Source organism: Thamnophis sirtalis, unplaced genomic scaffold, assembly GCF_051295495.1.
Source record: "Thamnophis sirtalis isolate CommonGarterSnake01/CBP01778 unplaced genomic scaffold, rThaSir2_p1.2 scaffold_5, whole genome shotgun sequence".
Taxonomy (NCBI): Eukaryota; Metazoa; Chordata; class Lepidosauria; order Squamata; family Natricidae; genus Thamnophis; species Thamnophis sirtalis.
This window is the reverse complement of record NW_028261385.1, coordinates 21,660,185-21,675,376: the sequence shown is the minus strand read 5'-3', so window position 1 is coordinate 21,675,376 and position 15,192 is coordinate 21,660,185. Positions and strand designations below refer to the sequence as shown.

The window sequence follows — 15,192 nt, the reverse complement described above, 5'->3', positions numbered from 1 at the left end:
GGATTAATTGCTACCCAGATCTGAAAAGAAATAAAAGACAAATATGTAATAAATGGATACTTTCATACTGTGCCCTTTCAGATTCCTATGCAATATGCAATATGAACCAAAGCAGTATGAACCAAAGTGTGGATCAAGGGTATTCCTAGAGAGTTCAGGGCCCCATTCTTGAGAGACCGCCTACTGCCAATTACCTCCACTAGACCGATAAGATCCCATAGACTAGGCCTCCTCCGAATTCCATCTGCCGGCCAATGTCGTCTGGCAACTACCCGGAGGAGAGCCTTCTCGGTGGCTGCTCTGACCCTCTGGAATGAACTCCCCGTGGAGATTCATACCCTCACCACCCTCCAGACCTTCCGCATAGCCCTTAAAACCTGGCTGTTCCGACAGGCCTGGGGCTAAAAGACTTGCAACCCCACTCGAATGGTATGACTGTTGTGCTTTTTTAACGGTGTATGGTTTTCATGTTTGTAACTTGTCTGTTCCCCCCCCCCCTGAACTGTGAGCCGCCTTGAGTCCCCTCAGGGAAAAGGGCGGCATACAAATAAAGCAAATTGAATTGAATTGAATTCTGAAATGCAGCCTCCAAGGAAAGCCAAACTACCTTACTGTATTTCAAAATATATGTCTTAACATTCCAAACCCATCTATTAAATCTGGAATCTAACTTCATTAAATCATTGTTTTTCTCTAAAATTAGAACAATTAAGTTGGACATACTTTCTAATAAACCTTTCGGCCTTAAACATAATCCATTTTAGTTTAGAGAATTCATCGCGTTATTACCCTGAGGTCAAACGGAATGATACAGGAAAGAATAACAAAACTATAAAAGATCTTCCACTGAAACAAATAATCTAAGACAACTAAACAAAGATTTAGTGGCTTAATTTTCTGTGCTCTTTGTCTGGAGTCTTTGAATGGTGAAGACAAATGATATATCTAAGCAAAACTACAGCGATATATGGTGTTTATTCAAAAGTCTCATATTCGCTTTGGCGTGATTTGTCCGCTATTCCAGCTGCTCAGCCTGGCCAGTATTAGCTGTGTACAAAGCACAAAATGTTTGTACAACCACTGTGATGACTCAGAAGGTATTCAGCTAATAATTCCATCTTTAGCTTTCTGCACCACAGCAACAGCAATTGATGGACAATAGTGAGAAAATTCTAAAAAAAACAATCCCCACCTTATTTTGTTATATTATCTAATTTATAGGGTTTGGGAATAAGGTAGATTTAGAATAATTGTATATGAATCATGAAATTTGCATCCTATTTTTTTGAAACTGACAAAAGAATTTAGGCTATAGCAATTGGTACTGAATATAATTTGAAAATTTTCATTTAAGAGAATATTCCTCCAATGCACTTTATTGGGGGGAAAAAAGAGATTAAAAAATAAGACAAATTATTTTGTTCCAAAATCTCACTGTTATTGAAAGTGAAGGCGTGAAGTCTTCATTACTACCTTGAGTACTGGCCTGAATTCAAAGATGAGCTCTAAAATCAATTAACAAAATGTTCATCTCTAAAATGTTCAGGAATATAGTTGGAGCAATTGCTATACACTGTTTAAAAAACTTGTCTGTAATATATATATATAAACCTTTTATGTAATATAGTAGGAAAAATAGGGGAGGGGAAGGGAAGGGTGCAGAAAAGAAGGGAAAAAGAAAGAAAAGGCATTGATTCCTGACTCCCTTTGGTGCAGTAAAATAAGATAGTAGCATCCAACCTCAACTTTTTACTTTGAGATAATAGTATAAATTAGCAATAGCAGTAATAGCAATAGCAGTAGACTTATATACCGCTTCATAGGCCTTTCAGGCCTCTCTAAGCAGTTTACAGAGAGTCAGCATATTGCCCCCAACAATCTGGGTCCTCATTTTACCCACCTCGGAAGGATGGAAGGCTGAGTCAACCCTGAGCCGGTGAGATTTGAACCGCTGACCTGCTGATCTAGCAGTAGCCTGCAGTGCTGCATTTAACCACTGCGCCACCTTGGCTCTAATTTCTCTATCAACTTCTCTATCAATTTCTCTATCAACAAATCTATGCAATTGGTGAAATCCAAAATCTAAGTTTCAGTTTTTTCCACTTTAAGCACAAAGTCCAGAAGTGGTTTCCAAGTATTCTAACAAAAGAAACTTATTCCTACTTCATAGCATAGGACGTTCGGAACCGCTTTGCAGCCTCAGGACTTGAACAACTGTCATTGATGGAACTAGCAAATTCTATAGGAGCATATCAGCATCACGAGGTGATGCTTAATCAGATATGGATAATAAAGCATGACAATGACAAACAACAAAATCAACAACAGAATAGCTAGAAAAAAAATCACTTTGGGGGATGACCAAGTTAAACCCTGACCTTATTCAAATTGAAATGTGTAGTATAACCTGAAGACAGCAGTTCATGGATAGCCTCCAAATATCATCAAGTAAAGCAGTTGTAAAGTATGAGCCAAAATATATCTACGGCAATGTTCAGGATTCATCAACAAATATTGCTGCTAAAGCAAGCGCATTTAAAACATTACGGTATTAAATGTTCCCAAACTTTTTCCCAACAAAAAACAGTAAATGTCAGTTTTCATTAAAGATACAGCCAGTACACAGTTTTGTATATTGTTTCTTTCACCAAAATGTCTACCTATCCTCAGGTTTTGGACAAAACTTTGACCATACTGTATATTGTGGTGGTGTAGGATTACAGATAGTTCTAAAGATAGTAGGATTACAGACCACCATCATACCTCCTGATTAGGGGCAAGATCTTCAAACAGTACTTGCAGGAGAACAGCAGTGGGATGGAGGCACCTTCTCTATCTTCTGCTCGAGAACACTGCAGAAACTTCTGATTGGCCACTACAAGAAACAAAGCACTGACCTAAGATAGGCCTTGGCCTGATCAAGCAGGATTATCTTACGTTCTTAGATGGAAAGGTTCACGAAAGCCATCAAGTCTACTGATAGGGATGTCAGCTAAATTGTATTCCCAAGATAAGACTATGTCAAAATATAGAGTGTTCTATATTTCTCCAACAATGGGAATGCCAACTTGGTAAAGGAGTATTTAGCTAATGTTAAGGTATGTGTTTGACATGCCAAATATTCCTTAGTATAATTTTAGCCTCCCTAGTTAAAATGCATTATTTTAGTTATATAGTGTCTAGAGATGTCCTTCAAAACAACTGCTCAGAACAGCTTATGACAAAGTAATTACAAGTGATGTTTGAGAACCTCCAAAGATGCTGCTAGCCTAATGAATAAAAACTGGCACAAGGCAGCTTATGATGCCATTATTCATTACCGGGTCAAAAATTGAAGGAAGTTTAATTTCTCATCAATACAGGTAGTCCTTGACTTACAACAGTTTGTTTAATGACTGTTCAAAGATACACCATTGAAAAATTTGACTTGTGACTGTTTTTCCCAGTTACAATCTTTGCAGCATCTTGATTATCATGTGACCAAAATTTAGATGCTTGGTAACTGGTTCATATTTATGACCGTTGCTGTCACCCAAGACCATGTTTTCATCTGTTGCAACCTTCTGACAAGCAAAGTTTAGTTCATTTAACAACCTGGTTATTAACTCATGAACCGCAGTCATTCACTTAACAATTGTGGCAAGAAAGGTCTTAAAATGGGGAAAAACTTACTTAACAAATGTCTTACTTAACAACAGAAATTTGGGGCTCAATTTGGGTCGTAAATCGAGGACTACCTGTATACATAGCCCCAACATGTCATCTGTATAAATTCTACCTTTTAGTTAAAAATCCTATTTCCATTGACCTTGAAAAGACTAGTTGAGACTAAACCATTTCTCATCTCTCTGCTTAACTTACCTCATAAGGTTAACATGAAGACAGAATATAGGGAGATGAGGAAATTGCTGCCTTGAATTCTTCAGATAAAAGTGAAGTAAAAATGGAATATATAAAACATGTGTCAGTGAAAACCGAAAACCTAGCTTCAGATCTATTACTAAGACAGCCTTTGGAAGTAGAACAGAACATGTTTTGTTTTGAAAAGTTGTCCAAGTACTAACCTGGGCATCTAAGAGGTAGAAAGAGGCAGATCCTATAAAGGACTTTTCTACAATAAACCAACTGCAAGATAAACCACAATACTGACTCAGATGACAAATCACAAAACACAAGACTGCTACATTTCAAGATTGGCTGCAATTCTATTTCTGAAGGGGGGCTGTGGGGTGTGGAAGAGAGAGGCTAGGGACACAGAACACCTGCTGTGCGGGAATTTAATATCACTGAGTTCCATCTTGCTTATTCACGAGAAAAATTATCACGTGTGGTAAGAAAAAAGCCAGATAGACCGAAGTCCCCTGACAATTCAATTCTTATTCTCATTTTGGTTTCATGTGAAAGCTCCAGAATTTGGGAATCCCATAAATTATTTTCTGCCTATTATTGAATTTCAAAAAAAGAATGCAGGAACATTACTGCTCTAACCTAAAATACAAGGATAGCATTTATAAATGTTTTTCAGTTCATTTAGCATTTATAAATGCTTTTCAGTCCAACTTTTCAGTTTTGTGGCCTATTTATATGTTTTTTCCTCTACATTTTTCTTTATTTTATAATTAGGCCAAGTCATACAGGATATTTGAAATCCAGGTTTATTGCAATACATAGAAAATCAATGATTAGGAGAAAGTCCTCAGAATGCTTTCCACAGTTAACTATGGTATATTAGCCTTCCATAGAATCAGTCAGAATGTATGAATAGTTTTAGCTTAAATTAGCTATTTGCTATAATTTACTGCCTCCTAAAACTCTGATGGCACAGAAATGATGTCTGCAATGCCTCTGGTTTGCAATTTTAGCCTTTGGATGTTAAATTTCAGATGTTCTTTTATTACTTCAGTGACAACCCATGAGCCATGTTCATATGGCATTTTAAAACAATGTTTGTAGCTTAATAAATCACAGCATGAATGGGTAAACAGTCTGATGCATACAGCCTGTTGTTCCAACTTTACTTTGTCTTAGGTTCCGAGATCAACTTTTTTATCTACTTTCACAAAAGTAGAAATGAAGGAGTGAATGAGTTGTGTATAGCAGCCTGAAGCTCATCCCCTTTAGGGATTTGAAGATAATATCACTTTCAGCTGTCTCTTTTCAGTTCTAAACATACCCAGGTCACTCAAACTCTCTTCATAAGCGTTAGCTTGCAATCTCCTTTTCAAAGCCAGATAAAGCACAGCTCAATTCATGTTGTTGAATAGCAATTAGACAACCCCCCCTCTCTCTGTTGCAATTTTTCTGCGTCTTTATACACAAATCTGATAGCACACTACATTTTGTTAATAAATTTTAATTTGGGGAAAGGACTTTTAGCCACAGGACCAAATGATCATTTGTGTCAAAACCAAGATCATATTTTCAATTGGCACAATTTAGAAAGTTTAAATCTACAGGGTAGATTTAAAGCTAATGTCAAGGAGCTAGTGTTCCATCTTCTTGGACAATTCAATCTGATACTAAAACCACTTAGTGATAAAGGTACAGATTACATCTTAAATTCTTGCAAAATACAGGAAAATATCAGCCTTATCAGCCTAAATAAATAATTTATCAGCCTAAATAAATAATTATTTAGGCAATAACAGACAACTTGAAGTCTGGTTCCCCTACATCTACCTTATTCATTTGCTCCGAATGCTTAGCACCAATTCCTGAGCGATTTTTAACTAAAGAATTGCCTTGGTCACTCAATTTAATTAATACAGAGTTAGTACCAAAGTTATCACTACATGATAACTTTTAACTTAAGTTCACCCCCTGCTGGCCACAAATATAGGGTGGGGGGAATTAACAGCTATTAATTGGTTTTCTGCCTCTTCCCTATTCAAGATAAAGAAACAAACAAATTACTTTTCCTCTTTCCTCTTACCTAGCTTGTATACTCATTATCAAAAGCATTACATGTCCTTTAGCTAAACAGCATTAGGAGCAATTTAGCGATATCATCACTAATCCTTCTCCTCAGCCCTCAGATTCAAAGGCTAAATCAACCAATAATACAGATGGGACTCAGAAATAGTCCAACTATAGGATTAAGTCAATGACATTTTAAAACCTCTTAAATGATAGCTATAAAAATAGAAAGCAGGTAAAACATAAAATTTCCTTCTCAGAAAAAGCGGCTTATGGAGTTTTATTAGTGGTCAGCTTCATGACCTCATAGGGCAATTGGTGGGACTTAAGGAAAGAAAGATTTTGATCTAGGACTAGGAGTTGGTGAAAAAACACAAGGGAGAAATAAGGGTTTACCAATTTTCTAATGCTAAGCAGTTACAGGTCTTGCAAACTGCTAGAATGGAAGCTGTTCAGATAGCTAAATGCAGTGTTGGGAAAACTTTTTGGCACTATGTGCTGAAATGGGGAGTGCGCGCATGCCGGACACCAGAAGAGCAGCCACTCAGTACGCATGTGCGCACCGGAAAGATGATCTTCCAGTTTCTGGCACGCACATGCGCACCTGCCAGGTGGCCTTCACACACACATACATGCCAGAAACCAGAAGACCAGGTAGCCAGCATGTGTGCACGCAGGAAACCGGAAGATCTTTCCCCAGTACGCGCATGTGTACTGGGTGGCTGCTCTTCCGGTTTCTGGTGCTCCCATGTGCGTAAAAACCAGGTGGCCAAACAATGGGCAACAGGTCACGTGCCAGGAGAGATGGCTCTGTGTGCCACTTCCGGCATGCATGACATAGTTTCACCATCATGGGCCTAGTGGAACAGGCAGTGAGAGCTTCTCTGAGCATTTTATTTTATTCATTACTGTGCAGAATTTACACATTTACACAGCAGTAGTAAAGAAACAGATTTTCTATTAAACCGAGTTCATATCAATACTAGCCTAGCCTTTCATAGACAAAAGTTTTTTTTTATTTCCCATATTTCATCACAGCAATATTTTGTCCTACTTACAACATTAAAAGCCTGATTTGGAATCAGAAGGCTTCGCTATAACTTTTGTTATAAAGCACTAGGAAGATTTGGAGCCAAAGAGTAGAAAAATATCAGAAACAAGACTAATCAATAAATATTTCTTCCTAAACCACATTATCAGGTAGGAACGCTGTTTTTTTTAATGACAATTCAGCTGCTGCCAGATTGAATGGCCCATAAGGTTTGGGTACATAAAACAGTAGAACCTATCAAGATATGGAGCTGGTAAAATAGGATTTATGGCAGTATCACTTTCGGGGTGCAATGGCAATGAAATCTTAACTTCCACATGCTGGTTTTGTTACAAACGTGGAGACCACCTGACTAGCACTTAGGATGCTCCTGTTTTCACTCACATAACAATCTGAAGGTCCCGAAGGGGCTTTTTCAAAAGTGACATCCAAGAGGTTTCTTCAGTTCTGACTGAAAAATTTTCAGTCAGAACTGAAGAAGCTTGTTGGATGAGAAGAGAAACATCTCCAACGCCTTTGAAAAAAGCACCTTTGGGACAACCATGACCCAGATGACTGAGAATCTCCATAGATAACAATCTGAAGGGACATAATACTCTCCTATTGCTTGAACTAAGATGCGAGATCCTATAAATGACAAGAGACAACTTACTTGGGAGTTTCATGGATTCCTCATGTCTAGCACACACATGTGACTTAATTCAAAACTACCAATACAGGCTCAACACATTTAGAGTTTAAAGCATTTAAAGAGAGGAATAATCCTTAGAGAATAGGTTCTACCACAAAACCGCGGACAACAAAATCGCGGTGGACGAAAGCGCGTATGTGACGTCATCACAGAGCGACGAAAAAGATTGAAAAAGATCGAAAAATGTAAAAATAAAGCTAAAACCTTCCCCTAACCCCCCCAAACCTAACCCTAAACCTAAACCTAACCCTAAACCTAACCCTAAACCTAACCCTTAACGTAACGAAAAACCTAACGCTAACCCTTAACCTAACGCTAAACGTAACGCTAACGCTCTAACCCTAACCCTAACCCTTAACCCTAACCCTTAACCTAACCCTAACCCTTAACCTAACCCTTACCTTTATGTGAATCGGCTTGCTGTAATTTAATTTTTATTTCAATTTTTCGATCTTTTTCATCGCGTTGTGATGACGTCACATACGCGATTTCGTCGACCGTGCTTTTGTGGAACGCGCTTTTGACGGGTCACGAGAGAATATGGATCTGTATTTTCCAATCTAAGCATCTGCTTATATACATATTTTATACATTTATTATTTTATTCATTTATTAAATAAATATTTGCCTTATAATTAATAACTGCCTTATTTATAAATAAATAATTATGGTGATTCAGAGAATATAGTGCCAATATAAATAGATAGCTGATGGGATAAGAAGACCTCATCTCCATCCCATCCAGAGCTCTCTCAATTTGGTTTTAGTACAGCACTTAATATTTGAACTCTGTATTGTTTCAGTCTTTCAATCTTTACCTATATAAAACAGTCAATATTTCTAACTGCAGCAGCATAGTTGCATAAGTTATAGAACTGATTATAATATTTTGCAACTACACTGGGTAGCATTTAAGAACATCTTTCTATTGTATTTATTTGTTAAGTTATTTAAAAATATCTGCAACTTCTCCTCAGTGCAAAGTAACAACAGCAACAAAAGCAATTATGTTTGCTTTGCATGACTGTGAATACTCACATTTATCATCCCCAAATCTGCCTTTGGAATAATAAATGGATATTTAATATGTACTCATTTGATTTGATTCCTCATTTGTTTTTATTGCTTTTTTAAACAAACACTCAAAACTATAGTTACATTTTTAAAAAATAAGATAAATTGATTGTTCCTCAGAACAAAACCCATGTCTCATAGATTATTGGCTACCTGTAATAACAATGCATTATTTCCTCGGGCATTAAATATATCTCCTAAAAGAATATGGTGAATGTGTTTCCATTAGCTACTCAGAAAACAATCTGCCAAGAAAAACAGAGTCTTCGGGAATAACCCTGGAGTTCCTATTCTTGAAGGTGATGAAAACCAGAAATCTTTGGGAGACCAATTCTGTCTCTAAAAACATAAATGCTGTTAATATTGCACAGCATATGAGCACCACCAACCAGGAGTCACTATATTGCCAAAGGTATTCGCTCACCTGCCTTTACTCGCATATGAACTTATCGTACGTAACATCCCATTCCTAATTCATAGGGTTCAATATGATGTTGGTCCACTCTTTGCAGCTATAACAGCTTCAACTCTTTTTGGAAGGCTGTCCACAAGGTTCAGGAGTGTGTTTATGGGAATTTTTGACCATTCTTCCAGAAGTGCATTTAGAAGGTCACACACTGATGTTGGACGAATTTACGTGGCCTACCACTTTGTGGCTGAGTTGCTGTTGTTCCCATACACTTCCACGTTCTTATAATACAGCTGACGGTTGATTGTGGAATATTTAGGAGCAAGGAAATTTCACGACTGGATTTGTTTCACAGGTGGCATCCTATCACCAGTTCCACACTGGAATTCACTGAGCTCCTGAGAGTGACCCATTCTTTCACAAATGTTTGTAAAAACAGTCTGCATGCCTAGGTACTAGATTTTATATACCTCTGGCCATGGAAGTGATTGGAACATCTGATTCTGATTATTTGGATGGGTGAGCGAATACTTTTGGCAATACAGTGTATGTAAGAGCATTTGTTATAAACTATTCGGTACCAAGAAACCAACACGTAGCCAGAAAGAAAATGGATGATGTGAAAAATAACTGAGAAAGATTGAAGCAACTAATGGAAACATATAAATCAAAAATTCAATTTTATATATTTATGTTTTTAGTTAAAAGGAAACAAAAAAGGTCTTATCACCATCACCTTCACAAGAATTGGGATTGATACAGATATCGAAAGCCCATTTTATGACTACTAAGTTCTAGTTACAAAGCTGTACAGCCTGTGATTCCCAAAACTACCTGCACTGCTGCACTCTGCACTTCCAAATGCTCTTCAAGGGTAGCCCCATACAGAGCGCATTACAGTACTCCAGTCATGAGATGACTAGGGACCGAATAACTGAGCGCAGGGAACATAATATCTTACTTTACGACCATATTGCTTAGCAATGGAAATTCTGATACCAACTAAGGTTGTAAATTGAAGACTATCTGTACACCATATTCTTTTAAGATCTATCTCCCCAAGTAAAAAGAAAAGTAAAGAGGATTGGTAAAGCTATATAAATTTAATCCATAATACTGTTTCAGGTTTCTTTTAGAGAACTTAACCTTATGTTTTCTTTCTGCTTTCACAGAGAAAGAATAATTACCTTGTTTAAAAAAAAACCTTTTAGTTTGTTTGAGATTTATGTATGCGGAATTTTATATATATATCTTATTTTACAAAATTCATCATTTCTGAAACAATTTCTAATTGTTTAAGAGTTCGGGAGATTCTATCCCTCAGATGGAAGATCTGCATTAAGAAATTTGAATATATTCAACTATCAACTAGGATCTGTCTAAGTAAAACATACTCTAGTGGGGCAATGTGCTTGAATAAAAATCAGTATGCCACAGTGTATATATAGCATTGGGGGGGGGGATTCTCAGGTTTCCATGCAGTTTTAAATTAAATGTACTTTGGGATGTGAAATTGTATCCTGTGTCATCTTTTGCAACAGATTGATTCTGCGTGGCTGACTTGGTCTCATTGATTGTTTGGTTATATGCCTTCAAGTTGGTATTGGTTAGCGATTTTATAGTGATTACATAATGAATACATAGTGATTGCATAGACAGATTTTCTCCAAGAAGATCCCCACATCCATATCCACATTATGCAGATTATATATATTTGCTTAAATGTGGCACATTGTGGCATGTTTATTTGGGGGTCTCACTTATTCCCTTTGTGTTGTCAAATTAGGCTGTGCAGACAAATGTTTAAAGGACTCATTAAGTGCTTCCCAAAAGCTAAAATAACAGTGATACAATCTTTTTTTGCATTCACTGAAGCTGCAGCACTCATAACCTTGGTTGTTTTGTGGCCCAGCCATTCACACAAACACTTAAAGAAAAGCAATGAAGCTTAGCTTTTGTGTTTATTTGTCTCATTTATTGATTGGTTATATGCCTTCAAGTTGGTACTGGTTAGCGATTATATAGTGATTACATAATGATTACATAGACGTATTTTCTCCAAGAAGGTCTGTCCCTATATCCATATCCAATCCTTGGCAGGATTACAAAACCTTCTATTTATTTGGCCAAACAACAAATCATTTGCAACTTGGTAAACAACAAAAAACTTCTACCTTCCAAGAACTTCATACGCAGTGAAAGAGTGCTTGGAAAAACCGTTGTTAAAGTACAGCTAACGTCTGAGTAAGTTTTCACTTCAATTAGCATGAAAAGTAATTCTGTCATTCTGACAAATTACTCCTGTTAATCTATAAAATGTCTGGTGCTGCACTGCTGCACCTTAAGTCCTAACTTCTGGCATGTGAACATACAAATCTTACTGCCAGCAGTGAATTGCTTCAAATATTTTTTTTATTACGTAAGGCAATTTGGAGTTTTGGGGACTATAACTATATATCCATTCGTGTTTACTTGAGTTTTAGACAATTAAGCAGGGTAGAAATTTCAACATGAAATGAACCCATATTTGGTATAACAAATAGAAAAAAAACAGGAAAGGTTGGACATTTATAATTTTTTTTCAATGTCAAAAGCTATCTTCCAAGAAAAAAAAAACCCTCGAAGTTTTAAATTGATGGAATAATAACATTCTTAAACGCTTGTAATCCTAAGTGGTAAAAATGATTAGTTCGAAACTTAATGGGTTTTGAAATGTTAAGAATTTTCTTGTCTTTTTCTGCTGAGAACAGAACGTTCATATCTTATTGGGCTTAGAAACAATAACAAATCCTCCAGACACATTTGATTTTGTTGTTTTAATTGTCTAAACATCAATCTTTTTAAGTTCCTATCATGGAAGTTTTAAATAATTGGTCAATCAGACACAAGAAAAAAGTACTCAGTGATGGAAAACTTCTGTCTGAAGGATTTCCTCTTACATTTCAAGCAACTTCATAGTTTTCTTTTCGAATATATATTTTATTACTTTTACATTTAAAACAATGCAGTACCACGAAGTCGAAGTGACCATACATTCACATTATATACAACTAGTCTCAACTATTAACTATTAGCCTACTTAATACATTATCCTTCTGTCCAATCACAATATATACAGTTTGTTCCAATCTTGTCACCTTGTCTTATACCAATCATAAAATCTGTTCCAGACTTCAAAATATTCTGATTTCCCTTTATTTTTAAGTTCAAGAGTGAGCCTATCTGCTTCTGCACAGGCCAACACTTTTCTGATTATATCTAGCTCTGATGGTGCATTTTCTTTTTTCCAATATTGTGCGTAAGTTATGCGCGCCGCAATTAGTACATGTATAATTAGATAAAGTGTATCTTTCTTAAACCCTTCCGGTATTATACCTAGGAGAAAAATTTCTGGTTTAAACAGAATTTGGTCCCCCACCATTTGTTCTAAATATGATTGAATCATTTTCCAATATTTTTTTGCCTCATTGCATGTCCACCACATATGATAAAAAGTGCCTGGTGTTTTTTTACACTTCCAACAATTTGGGGCCAGATTTTTAAACATTTTGGAGAGCCGTGCTGGGGGGAGATGCCATCTGTAAAACATCTTATAAAGATTTTCTTCATACGCTGTAGCCATTGTTTGTTAGTTTCTGATGAAGTTTCCAAAGTTTTTCCCATTTAGCCAATTCCACATTATAACCGAAATTTATCACCCAGGTAACCATAGTTTCTTTGACATGTTCCTCCTCTAGCTTATGTTCCAACAAAAATCTATACAACACTTTGATCAACCTGTTTTCTGTCTGTATCAAAAGTTTATCTCATATTGTGTAATCTTTGGCAATAACATCCTTCTTCCTATCCTGTGCAAACCTTGATTGTATCTGTAAATAGGACCATAGGTGTTGCCCTATGTCGGCTCCAGCACGAATGCGCACGCTGGACAGCTGATTTTCAGACTTCCAGAGGCCGGGGGAGGCCGTTTTCACCCTCCCTAGGCTTCAGGAAAGCCTCCTAAAGCCTGGGAAGAATGAAAAATGACCCAACAGGCCAACCGGAAGTTCAGTTCCGAACTTCCATTGGATTCATTTTTCACTATCCACAGGCTCGGGAGGCTTTCCTGAAGCCTGGGGAGGGTGAAAACAGTCTCCCCCCGCCCTCCGGAAGCCTGAAAATCAGCTGGCCAGTGTGTACATGTGGGATGGAGCTGACGTAGGGCAACGCCTCATATGCTCTCAGATATGGCTCTGTGTGCCCCTGTGCCACGCATGCCATAGGTTCGCCATCACGGGTCTAGACTCTGGCAGTTCGAGTCCTACCATTCTGAGACAGAGTGAGCTCCTGTCACTTGTCTCAGCTCCTGCCAACCTAGCAGTTCGAAAGCATGTAAATGCTAGTAGATAAACAGGTACCCTTTCGGTAGGAAAGTTAAACAGGGTTCCGTATTTTGCCATGCGCTTTGCACTGTGGAGTGATGTCATATTTTCACCTGCCATGGAAACATTTGGACAAAACTGCCTCAATATCTTAAAGAAAGAAAGATGAAGCAGAGCCCTCTAAAGTTGGCTACACCCACAGAGACTCCTTTAACAATGCAGCTTGAAATGTTATTTGTAAGCCAAGATCTTTAATCTTAAAAAGGTTACATATCTTATTTTAGAGCAATCATTTCTATGGATAATAATTACTGGATAAGTCTAAGAACTACGTCAAGGAAAAAGAAGCTAAGCAAAAGATAAAACAAAATAAGTAGCAGTTCTTCTTCACCACGCCTAGCCTTTATATTTGCTGTTAAATATGAACTGAGCTTCCCAAATTAAGATATAACCTATGAATCTTTCATAAATTAGCTTTAGAGATAATTGGTATATTTTAGCATTAGATTAGACCCAGTTGGTAAACATCTTAACAGTAAATAAATGGCAGGAATTCAAAATAAAAAGTCTACTTTTTGAATACTTGAAAAATTACTTACCCATCATTGGAACATGTTAAAAACTCTTCTTTTATTTTTGGATGCCAACAGCCTGAATTAAGCATTGCTGTGTGTCCCTAGATTGACAAACAGAAGGTGTGAATATAATGTATAATAATTTATGTTTAATCAAACAATTTATTTGTTCTCTTCTTTTCCAAATAGTGCAACAAACAAACATAATTATTATCCAATAGTATGTAGGAACACAGTGGCTCGCATGGCTAGGACACTAATTTAACCAGCAGCAAGCTCTCGTTCGAGACCCAAATACTGTCATGGGGTGGGGTGAGCTCCCGTCCTTTGCTCCTGCTGGCGACATGAAAGGACCCCCAAATTGGGCATCCCTATGGGCAGTGGTGATGTCACCGGCTAATCCTTTCAATCTGGAAGTACTTCAGTACCTCCAACACAAATGCAAAAATCCAATACCCTTATAAACATCATTGAAAACTGAAGAATAAGGTGTCAAACCCCAAAACCTCAAAGTTTGCCATACTGGGGGAGGGAAGGGGCTCCTGCACTGACGATGGGGGGGGGGGGTGTAGAACTGAAATGCAGTCTACTCCTGCGTAGGGAAGGTTTATGGGATGCTGTACAGAATCCACCAGATGTAACTGCTTGGAATCCAGATAATGATGAAGTTGCCAAGAAGATAGCAGATTTTCAGCGAAGCAACGAACGGGCATTGTGTATTATTGGTCTAACACTGAATGACCAACAATTAGTTCATATTCGTGGAGAAAATTCTGCTGCAAGATGCTGGGAGAATTTGAAGAGGATTTATGTACGTGACACTGTAGGTGCACATACAGCTTACACGCAAACTGTTTAGGGTGCGTCTTCTGAAAGGTGGAGATGATATGTTAGTTCATAACCTATAACCTATATGAAAGGGGTTTTTCAGGATCTACATGAAAAAGAACTAATTTTCTCTGAGCTACATCAAGTTTATATCATACTCTCCTCACTGGATGAGAGTTATGGTGTTTTTGTGTCGTCTCTTGAGGTCCTAACCTAAAATGAACTTACATTGACTGACATTACTGCACGACTGTTGGAAGAGTCAAGGGGAAGGATGGAGAGGGAAC

At 37.4% G+C, this 15,192-nt stretch overlaps 1 protein-coding gene across 1 annotated transcript in view; it reads right to left on the bottom strand.

The window, feature by feature from the left end:
• WDR70 (WD repeat domain 70) overlaps window positions 1-15,192 on the bottom strand; it is a 130,792-nt gene that overhangs the window by 79,933 nt on the left and 35,667 nt on the right. The window contains exon 9 of the mRNA XM_087715428.1: window positions 14,102-14,178. Coding sequence (XP_087571554.1) covers window positions 14,102-14,178 — 77 coding nt within the window. The remainder of the gene's footprint in view (window positions 1-14,101; window positions 14,179-15,192) is intronic.